General features: G+C 36.9%; 1 protein-coding gene across 1 annotated transcript in view; it reads right to left on the bottom strand.

The window, feature by feature from the left end:
- The window catches only part of thsd7ba (thrombospondin, type I, domain containing 7Ba), a 189,456-nt gene that overhangs the window by 41,610 nt on the left and 123,818 nt on the right, over positions 1-24,028 (bottom strand). Inside the window, exons 11-14 of the mRNA XM_056754951.1 lie at positions 21,827-21,942; positions 19,051-19,183; positions 18,519-18,622; positions 6,748-6,939 (exon numbers count right to left, since the gene is read on the bottom strand). Coding sequence (XP_056610929.1) covers positions 6,748-6,939; positions 18,519-18,622; positions 19,051-19,183; positions 21,827-21,942 — 545 coding nt within the window. The remainder of the gene's footprint in view (positions 1-6,747; positions 6,940-18,518; positions 18,623-19,050; positions 19,184-21,826; positions 21,943-24,028) is intronic.

Raw genomic sequence — 24,028 nt, 5'->3', positions numbered from 1 at the left:
CTAGGGAATTTTGGAGCTTTAAAGGCACAGAAAAGTACAATCAAATATTATAAAAATTGCTTTAATGATTTCACTAGGGAATGTAACCTGTCCTGTGGGTTTTTCGTTCTGTCCAACAGGATTCCTCAATGTGGAACTATAATCCTTCAGGATTCCTGTAAGGTATTTTGGGAAACTATCCCGACTTCTGACAACATCGGAAGTTCGCCACTAGGCTTATGTTCATTGATGGAAACCAAATGTTAATTCAAAAATATTTTTTATTTTTAATTTCAATGTTTTCTCACACAAAGCTAAGAGAAGATCTGGAAAACAGGTATGTAGCACTTTCATATTTTTGTAGAACTACCTGTGAGAATCTTTTTCAAGCTTGAAAGTTCCTGTTCCCATTTATTGAATTAGAGGTATTATTTAAAAGTGTTATTTAAATAATAAAATCAGGAATTGTTGCAGCGTCTATTGTAAATAGCTAATAAGTGCGGGTCATTTTCTTTTTTAAATTCATGTGCCCACATAATCTTCAATTAAGATCTGAAAATGCACTTCGGTCCTCTATTGGCTAGCCATCTCAAATGAGGTAAATTAGACGGCATGGGTGGAGCATCCATTTACTCCCCCCTTCAACTGTTAGTCTGCTGCTTGTGCCATTTCAAAATGAAACAGCTGTTTTTATACATCCAATTAACGCAAAAACGCAAGTTACAGCCAACATCTTACTGTCTCTAAACTCCTTTTCACTCAGAAATGCGTCCAAATACGAAGTTAAAAATTATCGAACTTCTGGTTTAAAAGAATTGAAAAACTGAACAAAAATCTGTATTTCAAGAAAAAAGGAAGTCATGTAGGTTTGAAACGACATAATGGTGTGTAGATGATGATGACATGTAATTGTTGCTAAATAATAAAAGCGGCTCAGTTCTGTCACAGGTGTATATCAGCATTGACTTTGTTTTGGATGATACTGTCTCTTGACATTTGACAAAGATAATCTCTTTTCTCTCTCTCTACTTTCCCAATTCACTTAAATACAAACACAGACTCACACCACTTTCATGTTCAGTGGACCGTATACATCTAATTTATCTAATGAGCAGAGAAATTAATAGATTTCACAAATAAAGGATTCTGTTTAAGAGGCTATTAGCTCCTCTTTGCACACTTCACTTCCCGGAACATTTCAAATTAGTCTTGTCCATTAGACATGATGAAGATTATTAGGTTATAAATAAAAGGATCTGTCTGTGATGAGAGCTGCTTCTTTCAGACATGCCATCAATGACACTGAGGACTAACGTTCAACAGGGTCCACGGGCCTGTCAAGTACAATAACATCTTCCTATTAAATCTGGACAATTATGTACAGGAATGCTGAAAACCCATTACAGCTGACCAAGAGCCGAAACACAGTGAGTTTGCTTTGATGTCAAGGATTCAGGTGCAATGTGCGCTTGATAGATTAAAGATCCCATTTTCAACCTTTAGATAGTGGGTAATGTTGCTGTTAGATCATAAATAATACCTGCAAAATGATAAAGCTCAAAGTTCAGTGCCAAGCGAGATATTGTCTTTAACAGAATACACTTTTCAAGGACTACAGAGAAGTCTGAAGGCTGAATCAGACTACAGCCCTCTACTTCCCGGGTACATGATGTCACTATTCCGAGTGCTTTTCATAACCTATGCCCAAAGGAATACACCAAAAAATAGGTGAGGCCTTCCTTAGAGAAGTCTCTAATCTGCTTGTTTTATTATCCAACTCGGGTCGAATATAAAAAGGCAAAACTAACGCTTCTGTTATTAGTGTAAATTTATAATGATGCCATTCGGTCCGGTGTCAATTCCCTCGCCATAGTTGGGGGAAAATTTTTGATTTTTGCACATGCACTTGCAGACCTCAGTTACACTTCAATCGATCCACATGATTTTAACGGATAAAGTGAAGTTGACGCTATTCTTACTGTTTATTTCAAAAATGTTATGAATACACTTGCACTGCGACGGGCACCGACCAATCACAACAGCCTGAGAAACGGAAGCTCGCTGATATGGTATGGGTTGGTCATCTTCACAAACACACTCTAAGCGATCACGACAGACCTGGTCAGCTTTACCAATCCGACCATTTCGGAAGGAGGGACTTTATATAGACTGGAAGAGATCCAGTCGTTTTGTTAGAAGAGGGCAGCGGTGAACAATCCACTTGAAATATGTGAAATATAAAGCGTTTTTTGAAACTAGAAACATAAACATCCATTGTTAAACAGCCAAATAACACAATCAAAGCCTCAAAAACTACGAAAGAATGCCCCATTTAAATGAAGGGTTCTGCTGTGATGTGTGAACGAAATTTGCACGATTTGCTGACAGCTCAGCATGAAAGACAACACTGATGAAAAAACATCATTATGATTCTTTTTTCTGTTCTTTTATTGCATCAAAGGTGTCGCCTCTTCAACTGTTCGATCGATAGAGGCAATTAAAAAACAAAGAATTAATGAGAATGTAAAAATAATGTTGCATAATTAGGTTTATGGATTCACATGTAAGGAAAAGTGTACAGTAAACTGTTTTTTTGTGAAATATAAAGCCGGTTTCATACGTGAAAATGATCACACACAACGACGTGGCAATGCAGCAAAATGCAATGCCAGAGGTCAGGATTAAATATCAACAAATAAGTCAACAAATTTATAATACCAGTATGTTTTGACCTTGGTTCCCATGTGAAAAACAGCTTATAAATCAAACTAAATTAGTAAAAAAATTATATTTGAAAATGTAAAAATGGTGAAAGTTTTGTGTGATGGGAATGTTTAGGGATGGGGTGATTTTAAGGGGATACAGTATTTGTACAGTATAAAGATTATTATGTCTAAAGTAAAAAAGCCATTCACATGTGTCTGTGTGTGTGTAAAGGCCGGTTCTGGGGGGGCCCCTCGGTGTCAGCACACTTGGCCCCCCCACTGGCCCCCCTAAATCTGGAATCGTTTCTGGAATTTTTTACCACAAGCGAGTAATTTCGGATGCAATGCACAGTTTATCCTGTGAGTAACAGTAATGATGCTTGTGTGCCAAAACGAAAATTACGCAAACAAGACGCAAACAATGTTGAGTCTGTGCGCCTTCAGCGAGATTACGCTGGTAATGGTAATATTTTGTAAAAATATCATTAAAATGCATATCATTACACATCATATTAAAATAATGACCCATATTTTCCGGTGTTGCGCATGTTAAATATATATATAACGCAGTCGTGACTCGTGCCTATACAAAAAAACAGCTGCTGCCAGAGAACGTGTAACACATACAACTTATTCTATACTGTACGGTATATTACTTGTGGTGTATTTGACAGTCCTCTTCATTTACACATTTTCAAAATTTTCCTATTTGGAGTTGAAATGAAGAGAAAAATTCCTAAGGACATAATGTTCTTTTTAATATTAAAACTAAAGATAATAGTCAAGGCTAGGGAAAGGAGATGCTCCTGAAAAAGAGTCAGAAATGCACAAAAGCTTAGAGAATAAAGAAAGTCCAGGGGACAGAGGACCCATCAGCAAGGTCAATTAGTTGTGCAGAGAACTTTTTTAACCCTGAAATTCTATGTGAAAAATATGAGTTTTTACATGAGTATTAAGTTTCCATGGCATTCACATGAAAGTGTGCCAAAACCATACTATATCACACGTGAAACATTTGAAATGTATGTCCTTTGTGTAAAGGAAATACCTGATAATGTGACTCATGTTTAGATGACTGCTTAAGTTGATTTTTGGATATCTTGTTTGTGGTTATTTTTGTAAATGTAAATTTAAGATGCAGGAAGTGCCTAAATGTTATTATTTATAATACTTTAATACTTTACTATTATAAGACTAAATCAACTATTTTCATGTGGTAACTAATTTAAATTGGTAACTAATTTGGGACAATTGTGACCCTGGACCACAAAACTCTTAAGTAGCATGGGAAAATTTTTTGTAATTGCCAAAACACATTGTATGGGTCAAAATTATTGATTTTTCTTTTATGCCACAAATCATTAGATATTAAGTAAAGCCCATATTTAATGAAGATACCGTTTTAAATACCGTTTAAAAAATCTATACGAACCTATACGATAGCACCGGTACACTGTGAAACCCAATTACAAGCTGTGTATAAAAACAATAGAACAATTTCATATAATTGTAAATATGTGTGTGAAATGCTACAGTACGTCTGAATTATTTTTACATAATTTATTTTCTACAACCTGCCTAGCCAGCATACTTGTTACAGGATCTTTCTAGGGAATGCTGCATGGTTCTTTGAAGTTCAAATAATTTTACCTAATGTAGATAATCATAACTTTGAACAGTCAAGAACCTGGAACTACTTCACAGCCATACTTTCACAAAAAAATAAACAGTGCCTTGGAATCTGTCATCCAGTCAAACCCACTGGTGTCTCGGTAGGTGGATTACTCGATTTCATAGGTTGACAGATTCCAAGTGGATTCATTTTTAGTAACCTTGTGCCTATGAAGTAGTTCCTGATTTGTTGAAGATTTTAAGTATTTTAGGGGGCAAGTATGATCTATTATTACAGGAGAGAGAGAGAGAGAGAGAGAGAGAGAGAATGGGAGCGAATGATGGGCACTGTCAGAGAGGTGTGGAAAAGAGAAACGTACTCTCTGAATGTTGTCCAGAAGACTCCCTGCTGTGTGTTTGCCACCCTCCATCTGTTTTTGGTGTTCAGAGGCACTCAGTGATAGAAAACATCCTTACGGTGTGAAATCACCGTCAGTGCGCTGCAACCTTACTGACAGTCTGCTCCCTGCTTTCACTGCACACCTACAGTATGCGTGAGTGTGTGTAGCCTACTTGTGCATATGTATATAACAAACACAAGAACGCGCACGCACACACAAAGACACACACATACACACAGAAATGATTCATTATTGAAGACACCTTCAGAAACCACCACCTGCTAGATATTGTGTGTCAGTTAAGAACGCGACAAGATCATCCTTACCATGCAGTTTTTCTTGGTTTAATTACTGTTTTTGGATATAATCTGACATTCTAGCGTTTGATCGCCTTAGATGTGGGAACCATCAGGTATTGGAGGCCTTTGAAAGTCTACCTGATGCGGAGAACACGCCGTGTCGTAAGATGTGAGGGATCTTAATGAGCAAATCATGATTTTTATAGGAACAATCTAACTAAAGCAGAAAGTAATACCCTGCAGTAATGCAATAATAGACAGCTCGAAATCTACCCGTAGAGAAGTTCACAGCACGGCTCTGACATCTAATGACAGACAGAACTGTTATAACAAGTTGGCTTTCAGCAGTAATGTTAACAGAAGAAAACAGAGAAAAGTTCAGATATAGAGGACCGTTAATGAAACAATGAAGGTTAATTCTCTTAATAACAAGGCACCATACACACACTTAAAATAATGGCTATTTCCAAATCTACTGTTTTTCATCACTCAGGAAGATACCAACACTGACTTGAAGTATGTTATAGTGATATTTCTCAATTGTGACGCTCTTGAAAACATTTGGCATGAGCTTACTAAAACTCTGCCACTAATTTGTGTCTTAACTTGTCAGGATTTAAGCAAGCTTTTCGACTTTAGCATTTTCATATTCGAATATAAACTAGACTAAACCCTAGTGACGGCAATGAATGAAGGGATTAAAGCTTGTTCTTTATTTCCTCAAACAGTAACACTTGCTCTTTGATAGCTCATTCCAGCACTCTTCAACACATACACATTTTTTAAGGTGCTTGTATTTAATAATGGAATGATAACATGTTAAAGGTGATTTTTCGATGATAGGATGTAATATGCACAGCTCAGTGGTAAGAGCACGGCGTTAACAATGCCATGACCGGTCGTGGGTCGAATTCCCAGGGATTGCACATAATTAGAAACAAATGTATAGTATAACGTAATATAAGTCGCTTTGGATAAAAGCGTCTGCCAAATTCAGAAATTAAATGAAATAAATCTAATCATCTAAACATTTTGGCTCTTTGGCTATTTCAAAGCAGGTTCAAAGCAGAACAGAAATTTCAGCTACTGGCAAACCAATAGCTAATGTGGGGCCGGATGACCTTTTATGCCTGAACGATGGTTTGCGGGACAAGCAGGGCAGACAGGGCAGAAGACTTGTTTGAGTAACCTGTTTGGAAACGATCATTATTCTTCCTGTTTTGTCTGGTGCCTCAAGTGATTCAGAAATGCTATTTTCATCTACAGGAGGGGCCAAAAGTGATGCCCAACAATCTGTTGTCTTAACTCAAAACGTTTACTTAAGATGTATTAAAAACATGTGTATGCATTTTGATGGAAACTGAAGCTCAGCTTTGTTTTATTGTTACAAGGATAAACAAAATTCGAATAAATGATACAAATTAAAGTAATTTTTTTGCTTTTTTTGTGTATTCAAATAATTTAATCTAACATTAAAAGCGAATAGAAATATGCACATTTTGCCACTGCTGTAGGCATGTTAAATAGAGAAATTAGATTTCTTTAAAGCATTTTATAACTGCTCAGTTTCAAGGTGCTTTATAAATAAACTCTTTCTCACAAAGCTACATCCCCCTTACTTACCAAAGTTTGCTCGGTGATTCAGAGATCGCCCTTGTAGCAGACCTGGGCTCCACCCTGATCTTTAATCATTAGGAAACATCATCTCATAGTTTTTGCTCATTAATTTAATGAACAGTGGCAGTTTCTCACCTGTCAGGGTGCGTTTACGAGTACGTCGGCTCCCGCAGCCAGTGCACTCTGTGAATTTAGACCAGGCACTGAAAGTGCAGTCATCCCTGCATGGCACCCAACAGTTCCTGAAGCGTGACAGCATCGGCCCGGCCCACTGCAGACACGCAGACACGGCGGCTACTTCATCGTACTCGTCCACACAGCTTACTCCTATGAGGAGACACATATACAGGCTATAATACAATAGCTACAGTCATTTAAGACTTAAATTATGATCTGTCTTGTGGCAAAAAGGTTTGGCTTTAGCTATATTTTTTGAAAATAAAAAATTGCAGTAATTACCAAATCACACTATGCCACACTAAAACTCATAATTCCTTCATTTTTTTCCAGTTACTCTGTTTTGCCTTTAATATACTTCTATCCACATAAATCTAATCAGCTTCAATAAAAGGACATAAAATGTTGTGCTCTCTCGGTTTTTCAACCACAAGATAACAAATGAAGGAAACTGCTGCTGAATTAAAGCACGGTGACTAAAATACATAAACTTTTCTCCATCATTTTTCCTCCACAGTGCTGATGTAAGATCGCCTCACAAGACAACAGTCCTCCTCTGCATCAATGGCACTCTAGGACGATAAATGATATGCTTGGCAAATGTGAAGCCGGCTGTTACCTTTTCAGCATAGCCTATTGCTGCACCCATTCCACCCACAAGGTGATGTACTCCTAGCAGGCAGCGGAGATTGTGCGGAGGACTTTTTGCTCACTGACTTAAATTTGCCAGTCTGCCTTACACGATGACATGTTTTGACACAGTCCTCCAGACTGTGGCTGGATTCCACTCAGTGGAAGCTTTTCAAGAGTTCAGTTAACACACTGAATAAGGATGACACTTGAAGAAAACTTTTGTAACTAAATGGCAAAGCTTATTAGTGGTTGCGCAAACATTGTTTGACAGTGAATGTGGTTCAAAAACATAATTACAGCTCACTGTAAATGTTCCTAATGGCTAACATAAAGAGTACTTTAGTAAAAAAAAGTGTATAATATTGACTTTACCATGTTTAAAGGGTGCAACAGAAGTGGCCGAAACTAATGTCTAACTTTGGACAATTGACATGTTAACTATGCATTTAAATATTCTTGATATATATAACATAGCCTACTGTATTTATGTTAGTTGTAAAGCTCAGTTTTGAGAAGAATTTTTATTTGTATTATGCAGGATTAAGGAGGATCTATTGACTGAAATACAATAAATTATCCATACAGTAACTATGTCTTCAGAGGTGTTTAAAGACATTACATGATGAAGTGTTATGTTTGTATCACCTTGATGAGCTATTACTATCAACGTACACAGCGGGTCCCCTTACATGGAATTCGCCATGTTGTTTGTACAGAAGCTCTAAGAGAATGCTCTACAGAATGTGTTCCGTAAAAACATTATCTTAAAGAAGCGAAAAAGTAAGGACATCTTTGTTCTGTGTAAGCCACCGTAGTGTTTCGAAAGGGAGGGGAATGGTGTGGAGTGAGTCGTTGGTTGCAAATCGCAATCTCTCTGATAGATGCCGTAAAAATCATTACATTGCACCTTTAAGGAGGCTTAGCAAAACTGATGCACAGTTTATAAAGATATAGTTGGGTAAGGATTAGGAGAATGGCTGTAAAATATTACTACATGAGAGGAGCAATAAATATTAGTAGCTAATCAAATTGTTCTTCTAGCGGAATTGGTAGATTGTAGCTCAGTTGGCAGTGTATGTAATGCAAATATAGATATAGATATAACTGTAGTCAGTGTATCCGTGATTGCAAATACTGTAAATACTGTATTTTGTCTGATGACTAGAGAATTTTACTGAAATTTCTATAAAGCACAGCCTTTTATTGCTTAATGCTTGTGTGAAACGGTGGCGAAACCACTGTGATGAAATGACTCATATTTGACAAACAATACGAAGTTCTAAACCTTGAATATGATTGGACGAGGAATCCCACGAGTGCTAATACTGTACTGAGTCAATGTTGTGTAATATTCAGACCACAAAAACAATACTATGACAAAGTCAGCGAGTTCATTAGTGTAAATGCCGCAGGAAACACAGGTAAACACAGGTCTCATTGTCAGTTCAGCATTTTTTTTACTCCAGTAACTAAAGTAACTGGACCAGTAACAGTTCAGAGCTAGAAGGTTATTAAAAAAGTTGCTAGGGTTTTGAGCCAGCAATGGCATATCCTGAAGTTCCACACACAAGGCTTTATCACACTCTATTTTTCTCCATTCATATTATCTTACATTGTCCATTCAGCTGATTGTATAAAAGCAGCATTACACTCACAATCATGCTGTTGTACTGAATATGAGCACAGCCAGACTGATGTATTGCTGAATTTGATCAAAGCTGTTGATAAAATTGTCCCAGACAACCTCTATTTTAATATGCAAGCTTTAATATACTTGTAATTGCAAATTCAACTGAACATAAGTGGCTCAGCAGGGTTTGGAACGATATAATAACATAAATGCAAAGCTGAGTAGTGCCAAACGCAATAAAGAATTCCTCAGAAGCCGCTCGTATTTTATTACTCACCAGCATTCACATAGAGACTATTGACAGGGTGTCTAACAGAGCTGTGCCTTTTGTTACACTAAATGAATCGAGAAGATCTATTCCGAACTTATTCAACATAGTGTCTATACAGACTGATGAACGGCAGTGCATTAAACCTTGTTAACTACAGAAAAGTAGTCTATGTGCATTCAACATTCAAACATGGTCAAGGATTAAAAGAATTTTGAGGACAAAAGCAGAGAAAGTAATAAATGAAGAAAAGATGAGTCTGTATCACCGTAAATGTTAAATTAATTCTGTTAAAATTCTCAAGACCTATAAAGTAATGACGCTAGTGCAAGGGAATGCTGACAAAATGTATTCTTTTCTTTAGCTTCTTGTAAGGTTTTTCCTTTTTAAAATGATTATACCCATTTTTAAGCAAAAAGATTTATACGCCAGCTCTAAGCTGGCTGGGCTTCTATAGTCAGTCAGGCTAAGGGTGGAAGTATTAGTGTGATTTTGGGAACCCATTTTAGAATGTACAAGAAAAAATAAATTAAGCCCATAATACACCCACACATTCTCATATTAAGACAATTATTTTACTAGCTAACCCTAAAAAGTACCATAAAGTACCATAGAATTACCATTTGAGTATACACATAAATTTACAGGACATGTACAGTTTAATAATAAGTATCATGTTTTACGACTGTACAATGGTAATACATCAATGCTGTTTTGATGAAAAAACACTAATTTATCGAAATAAGACACATGACCAAGCAAAGAGCTGTGTAATTATTTGTGTATTTCTTCAAGACTCTCATTTCCTTTACAAGCTTATTTAAAAAAGTTTATAAAAATGTATTAAAACACACAAAGCGTTGCCAGACTTGCATTTTATTGTGTCCTATCTGCTGATTTTTCTCTAATACATTATACTTTTCTTGTGTTCCCAGATGAGATTCAGCTCTTTATTCCCAAATCATCTACATGATCTTTCCCTGTATTTGTTTGATTTAGAGGTTCACCGGCTGGTTAGATAAGCCTGTTTACAAAGCGGCCTGTATGAGTTGCATACGTTTATCCCCACAGTTTACATACCTAGTAACATCGATAATTGAGCTTAATCCATTGATTCAGATTTACAAGAAACAATCACGATCCCCCCAGATTTGTGTTTGACAGGGTTTGATCCCATGACAGGGGGATCATTTGACTTTAGAACAAAGACATCGAACATGTTAAGACCCTTAAATCACATCCGTGTGGCTTTCACCTTCCACACAGTCATGTCATGCTCTCAAAACGTGACCTTGTGATGTATTTCGAGAGGAACAGATGTAAAAACATGAATTTAACACATCTTATTGATTCCTATTTGAATTTCAAATCTTGCTCTCTGACCAGATCGTTTGCTCTTTTCGGTTCAGAGCAACGTGGGTGGAGACTGTATAAAGCAGAGAAGGGATGGTGTGAATATTATAGTTTGCATTTGTTTTCTACAGATATGAAAAGTTATACAATCAATTACCACAAGTATTTTGCTTGTTATATGCTTACAAAACAGAAATAAGCTGCAGTACATATATACAGACTAATCACAATAATAACATACTATAGGTACAGTAGAATATAATAAACCTCAAAACGCAAACTTATTTACGAAACACGTTCTGTAGAGAAGTTTGTCTGTTTAGGGCTCCTGTAGAAACAACACAGTGAATTCCATGTTAGGAGACACGCTGTGTATGTAGACAGGGGTGCCGGCAGAAATTCTGGGCCCTATGGAAACCAAAATTTCTGGGCCCCCTACATTTTTTACAGATAAAATTTAACCCAATAAACATGCCCTGTATACTTAAAAAAAGATACTTAGCACATTGCATAGTTAAAATGTCTAAAGATGAGTACAAAGCCTACAAAAACAAGAATTTTTTTTAGAAATATGTACTTGTTTACATAAAAGGGAGAACATTTATTATCTCAATTGCAATTGCAAGCACAAGAGAACATTATGTATTGACATATACTTAACATGAACAAGCTTTAGCTGGGTCAAACTGCTCATTCAGGAAACATCAGCTACAGTAGAGACACGTTTTATTCAATTTTATATTATATTTTTCTGGGGCATTTTATTCATATTAAGAACGTCAAGTTTGACAGTATCGATCTTAGCAGCCGCACTGTCACTTCACAGAACACACGACACGGCAAACTAATTTTGTAATTTTTGAAGCGTGTAGATCACTTTTTGTTTTGCGAAGTTATCATCATGTGGCGAACACAGTAGATAAGACGTGTTTAGAGGCTTCAATCTTCGCGAAGTTTCGTGCTCAGGCTCACCTTGTTCGGCTGAGACGGGGACGGGGGGTGGGGGACGTGGGTGTGCAGCAGCCGCTGAATCTGTGTCTACGAGACATGATAACCCGTCCCGGAGACAGCAGAGATGTTATTATTGTTGGATGTAAATCATAATTCAGTAATTATTTTACTAAGCTCGCTAGATAAAAGCAGGTCATGTAGCAACAAAAATAAGTTTTGGAATACAGGAATAGGTCAAGCTACCTTTCTTTTTGAAAAACTGTGTGACATACTGTCGACTTTGGCGTTCTCTGTCTTCTCTTGACTTCTTTTCTTTCCGTTTTTGTTTCCCTGACTTTTGATGTGACGTGTCTGCGTGTGTCACTGTCTGCGGCAAGTCCAATAAGCAAGAGACGCTACACTAGCGAGCGCAGGTGGAATGAACCATTGTGAGAGGGAGCAGGGAGGGTTGTGACCGAAACAGTAAATACATTATTTGTTTTTTAAATATTAAATCTATGGTCAAAACGGACAAAATACACATTTAGTGCACGAGGGGCCCTAGCATATTTAATGTATGTATTAAAAAAAGAGAAAAGAAGTAGGAAAATAAAAAGGGGGTCTGCTCTTCTGGGCCCTAAATCAGGCTGGGCCCTTAGAATCGTCCTAACCTTCCACCCCTTTACGGCGCCCATGTATGTAGATAGAAATAGCTCCTAAGATAAAAACATAAAGCTTCATTATATAAAGTCTTTATACACCTCTGAAGACATAGTTATGTATATTATATTGCATTTCTGTCAATAGATCCTCCAACAAATGTATTCTTGAGAATTTTTGTCTTTCCATTTTATTCGCCTCCCATGGTAGAACTCTGATTCTTCCCGCTCTCTCTCTCTCTCTCTCTCTCTCTAGCACTCTTCCCATTCTTTCTCACCCTCGTTCCCTTTTCACAGAATCCCCTAGAGACAGAAAGGTTGACAGTAGTGACATTCTGATTGGGGCGTCAGGTTGTCCATTTTTAGCACAATTATTTCCCCTCACTCCTCCATCCCTACAGCTCTCCCATTCAATTCATCTTCACTCCCAATTGTTCACATTTTATTCTTATCTTGGCTCATGACAGAGACCATCTTAATAATGCAGCCACTTACAAAGGTGACAATGTTTGCTGACTACTCAAAAGGACACGGCTGAGAACTTTCTATGGCCCTTAAAAGACTCTGTCACACTTGCCAGCTAAGCTCTTCAGCACTCATTAACTCCACACACAGAAAGCGCAAAAACTCCAGAAGATTCCTCATTTCATTAGAGTAACCCTTTCATGTGCTGCTAATATTACTGCTTCGATATGTGGGGATCTAAGCCCAATTTAATGGCTAGTGGAGTTCTGCACAATACCAATGGCAACGTAGAAAGCGCTCCTGTAGCCACCCCATAACAATGTGAATTGATTAAATGAGACGTTTCAATCCATAATGCGAGACAAAGATTAGTATGTGTGGTATAATCGATACATCTGTCATCTTGAGCTAAATCAGAATGCGCTGAATAATGGCGATGTAGTGTTTAATTCAAAACATGCAAAATACGATTTCTAAATGAAAAACATGTCAGAAAAGTGTCAAAAACTTGTTTTCATGAATTAACAAACACATACAATTTTGACATTCTACAAACTGCAGTTAGTAATTATAAGTTAGTGGAATTTCTAAAGTAGACTATCGAAATAAACTGTAAGCATAATAGAGCTATAATTTACAAAAGCTGTACATCAGTGATTTTACCATTGGTAAGATTACCCCAGACCTGAGTGGCATACATTTAAACTTTACCTTAAAGGTCCAGTGTGAACATTTTTGGAGGATCTATTGACAGTAATATAATAAACATAACAATGTCTCCAGGGGTGTAAAGATCTTATATAATGAAGTGTTATGCTTTTATTACCTTAAAATTTGTTATTTCAATCAACATACACCGCAGGACCCCTCATATTTCTACAGTATCCCTAAACTTACAAACTGCTCAAAGCTACAAAGCATGTTCATAAATACGTTATCTTCTTCACCAAAGAAGCAACAACGTGACGACATCTTAGTTCTGCAGCGTCCGTAGTGCTGCAAAAGGGAGAGGTGGAGTGAGCCGCTAGTTGCAATTCACAAACCCAACCTGCTATATGCGGATACATTTCATACACTGGACCTTTAAAAAAAATCCAAAGCGACTAAAAGTGCATTCACTGAAAACATTTTTTTATTAGTATGTGTTTTCTTTGTGAATAAAACACATGATCTTTACGGTGCTAATACACTGTTCTACCACTCAGCTGAAGGAACGAATGGGTTTATTGCTGCTATTAAATACGCAATTTACCAAAAAGCACAGACCTTCAACAAATGACCTAGTTCAGCCACAAACTGAGGTGCTGGTTGGTCCGTAACCCTGCAATTCGTGTGCCAATTCAATTTTATTTATATAACGCTTTTCACAATGTGCATTGTTCCAAACCAGCTTTACAGGAGAAAATAAGAAAAACACATGAGATATATGTAATATCTGATAAATGCAGTCTCCCGTTGAGCAAGCCAACACTACCCTGTGGCGAGCAAGCCAAACTCCAATGATAAATAAATGGAGAAAAAACCTCGGGAGAAACAAGTCTCAGCCGGGAGGGCCAGGTCTCCTCTGATGTGTCACAGCTGCACTCAGTGACTTTGATGACAAGTTATTGAGTAAAGGTTTCAACCAATCAGCTAGTACACCATTGTGATTGAAACTGACTTTCAGGTAATTCATAACCAATGGTAACACTTCATAACCATTTTACAACCACATTTAAGTAGTCTCATTGGCATGCGGTTAGTATGGAGCAGGGCGCTATCAGAGGCCTAACAGTGACCCACCTCCAGCCCAATGTCTAGACTACTATCAAGTTTATATTGTGCCTAACATTGCAGCGGCCTCATTTGCTTGCTCACAGCATCATGTGTATTAGTAGAAGCAAGTTACAGTACTATAGAATGAACAGTCACAGATGTTTACGAACAGCTTTTAATGTGATTCATCCAATAATAATTTAGTAGGCCCTATTAATTTCATGCAAAACACAACCCATGTAACAATAAAGATTTCCAGCTGTACACCTGCAGTGAAGACAGCATTGTTGACTGTAACAGGTGCGTTCAGGTTTAGATGTGTCTCGGTGCTCGCTGGCAGCATAGACAGGCCGTCAAAGGCTGACAGCAATGAAATTCTTGAAGGTCATCAAATAGCTGTACATCTTTCCACTGTACCAGATGCATCTCCCATTGGTAGTTGCTGCATTATGTCACAGCTCATTTGCATAAAATTAGGCTTTACTGTCGCTTTCGACTCACAAGTCTCAAGACACCAACCCTCATAGAAAACAAATGAGTTTAGTCGCTTTGAGGCAGCAAATCTGTATAAGGATCTCAATATGTGTGTGGTTTGTGTTAGTTTTGCAAAGGTGTCTGTCTTTCTGGTTCATTTAGTGTAATTCACTGCATCGCCTTCTATTAGTTATTTGTTTTTGAGGATGCTGATAGAGCATGCGTTCACAAACCTAGTCGGCTGGCTCATTTGCATCCGCGTGGCAAAGAGAGTTTGTGTGCTCGTCTCAAGCCACCACTCCACCTGAGAACGCCCAGCATAATCAAATTACAGCAGCTGGGGAGCCTGCCTAAAGTAAAACAATAAATCATCCAGGTACATAAACAACCTGCGTGAATTTTAATCACCAGACTAAAGTAAAAACAAGAGCTTATTGCAGTCGCAATATTCGCTGATGGATTTTGTGGAGCAAAAAGCAAGAACGAATCGGCGAACGTTTGTAAATTAGCCGAGATTTATTGTTGGCTTTAATTCATGCGCTGTGTTGGAGAGATCCAGCGGGAGGTCAACGCGATGTCAAATGCTTGTTTAAATAAACCATGAAATTGAATCCGCGCAAAGGCGACTGCTTGCTGCCGTCCGTCTTCATGCAATCCGTATTCTAACCTTGCTCTCTCTGTAGTGGCAACATACTTGTGGATATTTGAATCTTCTCAAGCAAGATAACATTTATACAGACTTATTATTTCTAAGGAATGGCCTCATTAATTTTAATGAATGCACTCGATATCTGGAATAATACTGACCTTTGACTTCACGCATAAATGTCAGCTTTCTTCCATTGTACCAATATGATATTCTGATAAATCGGGGAAGGTCAGCAAAATGTCACATTACGCTACGTCCAAAAGTAATAACTTTTGGTTACAATCATTTATTTAAATCTAATTCTGACAAATGTCTGTGAAATGTGGAAAGTTGGAATACTATTTAAAATGTAAAAAACGCATTCAAAGTAATTTGAAGTCATTCACCTCTATAATAACACTTTATAACAACTTCAATAATTCAAAAAGTTAAAAACAGGATTAAATATGAATTATATATTTTCTCGTGATCTTGATCATGATAAAAATTAGCATGCATAGAACTTCCTTCAAATAACGGTTCTAAAAGCTTTCCAGGTTGAGACCTTAAGAAGCTGTATGATAAAATCCGAAGAGTACAATACAGCAATTCTAGACTTTCTTAATGATGCTAAAATATGGCATAGAGTTCATGCATTTTGGATGCTTTAGTCACAAAATAATTCCCACAGTTACAGTTGTGTTATTTCATGATTTGATTGGTCTAAAACTGTGGTTCTCAACTCTGGCCCGCGAGATCCACTTTCCTGCCGAGTTTAGCCCCAACTCTGATAAAAAGCCAATCAGCACATTTAAGAATATATGGGTTCAACTTAATGTCGTGCTGCGCAAATCTATCAGCGTATGAGATTTAAGTACCGCGATTTAAGTGGAGATTGCACGATAGGTATTTGAATTGCTCTCGCGGTACTTTAATGTGATATGCCAAACAATCTGTGCAGCCCAACATTAAGTTGAATGCCTCTTAAGTCACTGATTAGCCTCTTCAGGTGTTGTATCTGCTCTAAAATGTGGAATAACAAATAAAGAGTGAATAAGTGATTCAAAATTTTTGAAAGGTAGTCTCAAAAATGATGTATTGAGCTGTTATTATTGAAAATGAATCAGTAAGCCCCGCCCATAAGTTATTGTTGCTAACTCGGACCATCGACCAAAGTTGTTGTCTTTCAAGGGCAGCTGTCAGTGTAAAAACCGTGTCCTAAGTTGTTTTTGCTACTTTCTGGACACACTCTGTCTTTGGTCAAGGAGAATTCAAGTGGCACTTAAATATGTCATGTATGGATATATTCACGATTTTAAAATAAATATGGTGGCTAAAAATATATATATTTGGAAGTGAGGGTTTACAGACCACAATGCAAGCAGGAGAAGCCAGATATGTTACGATCGTCACGATCGCAAATGACAACATCTAGGATCAACAGTTCATGTACCTGCAGGGCAGAAATTAAAATAATTTACGTTGAACCACTTTAATATGAATAGACACTGAAATGTAGACCTTTGTTTATGACCTACAATGTACATGTTGTCAAAACAGTTAGCTTTTCAGGTTTGTACGTTAGCATGGACTCACTGACTTAACAAGTTTTAGCCAGAGAAACTTTACTGATGCACAAGATGACATTAATGTTCTGCAGATGGAAACTTTAGCTTAGTGAAAGTATGACAACTACAAAATAAAAGTTTTTGTCTTCACTCGGATTGGAGTTGAATCGGGTTACTGCGCCCACAATTTGCTCTTTTGTGTGGGTTTAGGAAATTGAATAAAATAATTCCATTCCTCATGCTCCCAGGACACCAGGTTACAAAAAAAAAAAAAACTCACCCCTTTTTCTCTCTCTTAACAGGTATTGCTCTAGCTTTTGTTGAAACTAGTAACTTTGTATTAGCACCTATTGTATTATTGCTCCTGTTCGACATATCCCATATTGCTCTCTGAACAATCTGTTAGTTGCTTTGGATAAAAGTGTCTGCTAAATGACTAAATAGTAAAGTAACCCAGGCACATCGTTTTATAAATTTTTTAGCATAAAACATCATAAAACCGATGAGAGCTTCAGATCTTACAATGATTCTCTATGGCAAAGAAACCTTAAGTTGTCTGAGTTACGATGTTTTGCCGAGAAAACCACCCCCGCCATATTGTGCACCCCCCTCAATGACCTAGCTCTCCGATTGGCTAATTCTAATCTTGCTTCACACCTAATCCTAACCCTTACCATCGTGGGGAAGGGGGCTGCATAATCTGGCAGGAGTGCATTTCTCGGCATTACACGGTCCCGTGCAACTCATATTCAACTGCCCTAGGCTCATCTGAGTTCGAGGGGAGGAGCTTACCGATATGTCAATTGAGAATAGTATGACACAGTTAAACCTACACCAGGACTATTAGTTGAATTAATATATTTATGTTGCTTTTATAAAAATGCCTTAGATGAATACAAGTCTGGGACTAGCCTTAAACCTTGTCTGTGAATCCAGGCCTTAATGTATTAAACTTATAGTATAATTAAAAGAGTATTATTACCAAGAATTAGTTGTGTTTAACATTTCTACCACATTCTCTACAAATGTTTTATTGACACACAGTGAGTGGGACCGGAGAAAGGATCTGCACTGTAAATGAAAAATGCATGTGAGTTTCATGCCAAAGTAATGCTACTTGTGCCACAGAGACCACAGAGTTTCTCTTCTCACTGTCTTTGATTGACAGCTTTTACTTCCATTCTGACATATAAGAGCGTAAATGCTTCATGCAACATTAACAATTCAAACACCACGCAAACCCAAGTAAACACATCATATATGCGTACAGTAATGCACACGGCTCAGAAGGATTGAAAACATCAGGCAGAATGACAAATATATCAGAACTCAAAGATTTACAGGCAGCAAACATCTCTTACTGTACCTCTCATCTCTAATCCTTTCCCACATGATTCCGTTGCTCCTGTCATTCCCTGCTGAACAGAGTCCGGGACTAGAGTACATGGATGCCATTGGTGCGTCTTCCACCTGCAAAAGAGAAAAATATTTATAGCTTGGCATAAAATGCGAAAGTTAAGATGCATTTGTATAGTCCAGGTACAGAAATTAGCATGAAATTAACAGAAATAATAGAAATACTGTATTGCACATCGAAAAAAGGATTTTTGCTCCCTGTCCAGTTTATTTTAATGTTCGATTATCCAACTCAAACTTAATCCATATAACGTATGATTTCTGTTATGTTAACAGAATTGTTAAAACTGGGCAGATGATGTTTTAGTTCCGAGCATGCTTTGTGTAAGACTGCATTAAGAGAGATGTTTCTCAAAAAACAAATTTTCAGTTATTTGTGCATTGAATTATAGATACAATGTGTGACCGATGTACCTCCATTTGTGGACCACACTGTAAACTCACAAAACGGCACATAATATATTACAATTCAGTTTATTCACCTGTAAGTAGGACAAACCGAAAGCGTCTCGCATTCTCTCTCCTCGTACAGCGTGTCTGGACACTCTTGACCGCCGTTGACAGGCAGCTGGATAATGATCCTGTATCGTGACTGCGTGTGCACGGTGCCGTTCCCTGCATGACAGACACACATAAAACATTATTTTCACAGAGCTTTCATTTTATTAGTGTTCTGTCAGTGATTATCACAGCAGGAAGAAATGCACAAGCTCTTTTTATAAGAGGTAATGATATGACGCCTGTGCTGGAGTTGACTACATACTCTCTCTGCTCTGTGGATTGAAAGCTGATGTAACAACTTCATTTAACAGACAATGTATGGCTCATTACACATTGCTAATTACTAAAAGACTGATAATAGCACAATTAAGAGGGCAATCACATCAACAGAAAACTCAACAGGGTAAAGCACATTATTTACACACGGGACATCGCTTATTTTAAAACATTTCTTCTAAAAGCTTTACCATTTCATTCCATCATAATAAACGTCCATTCGCTTCTGTTCGGTGGGAGTAATTGTTAATTAATAGTCCCATTAAACCATAATAAAACTGTTCTACTAGTAAAAGAAAAAAAGTCTTTCTGAGAGCGGTCTACTCTGGCTTTTATTGCTTCTGCAGTGGAGATATTTGACATAGCAAGAAGTCTGTGCAATACTGCTTTGAGCGTGTAAAAATCTGGCTTTAACACACACTGTAATCCCCACAGCTATCCTGTTTTCATTACCGACGCACAGACCTCGTGGCAGAAATGAATTCTAGTTTTTAATAAATAAGTCTTTGAATTTAATGCTTTTCCTAAAGGAAAGGAAGAATATGATTACATAAAAGAGGGTTTGTGGGAGTCAAAATATTGTATTTTGATATTTTGGTATTGCAGTTTTGTAAAAGCTGATAGATAGTAGGATCTGAATTTCTTAAATGCAACCTGTTTGTGTGTATATAATCTAAGATGATGAAATTCTGACTTGAGAGAACAGACATACATTTTGGTTTGTATTTAATTTCTTTATCTTTATTATTTTTTATTACAAATCTTTATGTTGCCTATGTATTTACTTTATTAGTTATAGATTATTACATTTTTGCCTTTGGTTGACGCTTTCAACCAAAGCAATTTACATTGCATTGTTCTATATATTTGTCTCTGAATACTGTATGTGCAATCCCTGGGGTCAAACCCATGACCTTAGCGTTGCTAGCATCGTGCTCTAACCTCTGAGCCACAGGAAAACTATTATAATTAATTTCTATCTAGTTATTATATTCTATAGTCCATTTCTTAAATCTATATTCTACATTCGGTTGGATACTGCATACTTGTCTTCAAAAGTAGATATAAGTTTGCAGTTGTCTCATTCTCAAGGTTCATATTAAAGTCACGAAACAATGTTCCTAAGCAGTAATTCCACCGTCTATGTTGGTATACAACACATGCTCAAGGTGTTTCTAGTCAAAAGAAGGCAGACAAAGTTAGAAGGAGATAGAGGGAACTCTAGACAGAGTTCTAGGCAGAGTTAGAATGGGCATCCTAACGCAACTATGTTTTCTCTCAACAATAATCTTTGTTCATTTTATTAAAACATCACTTCGTCTCCTGCCTGCTGCTCTTCCCGTTTAAAATACAAGTCTGTAGGATAGTTAGATCTATCAGTTTCAGCGTATGAACAAGATGGAACAACGCTACGGTATCATTTTGTATCAATAACAAGAACAAAGTAGAATCTATCAGACCTATCAAAGCGTACATAGAAACACTTTCGGTTCAGTAGCCGATAAAGCTCTGTCGACGGCTTTTGTGGGATAATGCTGATTTCAAAAGACTTGTAAAAAGACTTGTTTAGTAAATAAGTAAATCATTATTAATTGTATTATTTGATACAAAAATAAATTAAATAATATTTTGTAAATAAATAAATAAAAATTAAATCTGATTACCCTCATTAATTTACTTTATCTTCATTTATTTAACATAAAATTATTTATTAAAAGCTAATTGATTATTTATTAAAAGTGAAATAAAGTTTTTTTTATTTACAGTTGTATTACTGAATATGAACTTGTTTTCGTTGCAGTATTTGAGGTCTGATAAAATATAGAGATTTTTTTCTGTTATTTTGACCTGTTTCTATTTCATTATAGCAACAATAGTGTAATCATGATATTTGCAGTTAAACTATCATAATACAAATGGTAATAAATCCAATAAAGCATGGTATAAACATGGATAAATAGTAACCACACTTACTATGTGTTTGCTAAAACAAAACGTTGCTCATAAATATATACAGGATATATATATATATATATATATATATATATATACAGTATATAAGAATAGTAAAAAAAACATGTTTTTTATTATGTTATCGTGTTTTTTATTGTGTTTTCTTGTTAGCTGTATATTTTTAGTTATGATGGCTTAATTAAAGAGTTATTTCATTTTTGAACAAAACTCTTCATTCATACTGTATATAAGCAGACTAAATTACCATACATGTTAATATCTACCATAAATGCTTAATTTTTTTACAACTTTGGAATTTAATATGGGTAATAATAACCAGAATGAAATCAGAGTGGAATTGATGAAATTAAAACGATGCCCAACTTTATTTATAAGTGCATTAAAGTTAGCATGATTTTTTAAATCCTATAAAAGATGCCAAAAATGTGTCTGCTTATCAAGCCCTAAATGTTTTTTTTACCCGGTGGACAAAGTGCACATTGGGTCCAGTGATTGTATCAGTTGTACCTGGCAGACATGTGGTTGGGCAGGCAGTCCATTCGCTGAAAAGCGTCACAATACAATCTGTCTTACAAGGCAACAAACAGGGCCGAAACGTGTCTGGTCGAGCAGAATCTGGACACCTGTGACACAAACAGAAAAAAGACATTTGTATGATGTTTACTGTTAGCAATCAATGATGAGGTGTCTTGAGTCAAAGTGTAATGAGCTGATAAAACCGCACTGTCCATGACCAGGATCCTCACAGCAGATATCTACCATGACCTTACGTACTGCTGTAAGGACTTACTGAACCCCATAAACACAAACATTAATGTGGGCTGACACACTACAGATACTGTGAAACATCCGTTTCCGTATGATAGAAGATCAAGACTGCAGTGTAAAAGAAGTTTATGTAATAGTCCTCATATCTCAGCAGTTAAAACTAGACTGTAGGCCTATGTGTAGACTGTATCTGAAGGAACATAGCGTAAAAGTGAGTTACTTTGGTATTATTGACATAGAAAGACAGAGGTTTTAAAAGGTTCCTACACGGAAGAAATAGCTCACATTGTTCTTACAGACTATGTACTGTATATGAGCTAAGGCAATTGCTTTTAAATTGTGAGGTATAAGAGTAAGTGGGAGGTACCAGAGACTGACCTGGCTCTCAAATCTTACAGTTCTCAATTTCAGATCTGCTGTGTTGACGATACACGTGAGAACCAAATAGGTCTGTATGCAGTTTCTTCATCTTATTATGTCAAGCAAGCTCACTGTGCTTCATTTACCTGAAGATGCTGTCAGGTGTGCTATTAATGTATTCGACGGGAATGGTAGAGAGGAAGATCAAAGACTTTCAGTAAAAAACGACTTCTAACACAAAGCCATCATATGGCTACAGAAGAATACAGACCTCTTTTAAGAAAGTTTCGTATAAGAGTTTAATGTTCGTATATCATATGACGACATATGTTAGAAAACGATCACAATGATATTGTAGCGCACAGAAATGTGTCATTCATGAATGAAGTGCTACTTTTATTTATACTAGTTATAAAGAGCTGACGGTAAATTTGAGAACCCTTGACGGACAGATAGAGTTAGTTCAGACTGGTGCGGCTGTGTGATTCATTGTTCTGAGTTAATAAAAGTGTACCTAGAAGCTCTTTGTTGTTTTTCAGGCGGTTCAGTATTTTTTTAATAATTTAAAACCTATTGTGGGTGTGATAGATGAACACGCAGTCATGCACAGGAGTGACAGCGCTCGAGCTGATCAGAATGAATGGCAGGGAAACATCATATCAAGTTATTCCTTCAACTATATAACGACTCTGCAGTTGTTTGTGACATTTATTATATGGATTTGTGGCTGATGTTGTCACTTTAGATTATAAATGTTTCAGATTATTCGATTAATTTGTCCTGCATATTCTTTCTTATTATTTATTTTAGTAATGTATACAGTATGTGGTGCTTAGAGAGTGGCTATATAAAAACATATCCTGTATATATATATATATATATATCTCCTCATTTGATGCAGTACATTTAATATCACGCACACTCTTACTTGAGGAAGTTTCACATCACTCAGAGGATTTATGCTTAGTAAATTGAGAAAGTTCTCAGATGGTCTGAGTCATGAGAGAAAATGATTTAAGCTAAACGCACCCTTTTATATCACTTCAGTGCTCAAGTTTTTCTAGCTTCAAGTAAACCTTCACATAGGCTGTATGTCCTGCTGAGAAGATATCTCAAACTATATCTTTGCGATTGTGACCATATACATCCTTTCGTTTGAGATCTGGTTGCTCTTTGGAAAACGTCAATGCCTGTGAGCTGGATTCCAGACATATCATTCCAGACTCAGTTTCCTTCCCAGCATGTAGCAGCTATAAAGCGAGGAAGGCTGGACACAGCAGGACCCTAACAACTACAGGCTGCAGAGCCAAGCAAACAGGACAGATCAAAGGAAGGGACAACTAAGAAAAGAGGCATGCATCTTTTCTGTTTTTTCTCTCTTTTGTGCTCTGTGAGCAGAATGTCATTACAGAGGGCAAACACCCAAAGGCAATGACGCTACAGAGTTTCAAGAATAAAAAAAAACAGAACAGAGAAAATGAGTGGGTGGAGAGATGCAAGACAATCGTTGAAAGGAGCACAGAGCAGGAGATCTTACAGAAGTCAACAGGTAGGCCCTTTCCTCTTTACTGAATCAAACAG

Source organism: Triplophysa dalaica, chromosome 8, assembly GCF_015846415.1.
Source record: "Triplophysa dalaica isolate WHDGS20190420 chromosome 8, ASM1584641v1, whole genome shotgun sequence".
Taxonomy (NCBI): Eukaryota; Metazoa; Chordata; class Actinopteri; order Cypriniformes; family Nemacheilidae; genus Triplophysa; species Triplophysa dalaica.
Note: the sequence above shows the minus strand (reverse complement) of the source record. Positions and strands in the feature narration are given on the sequence as shown.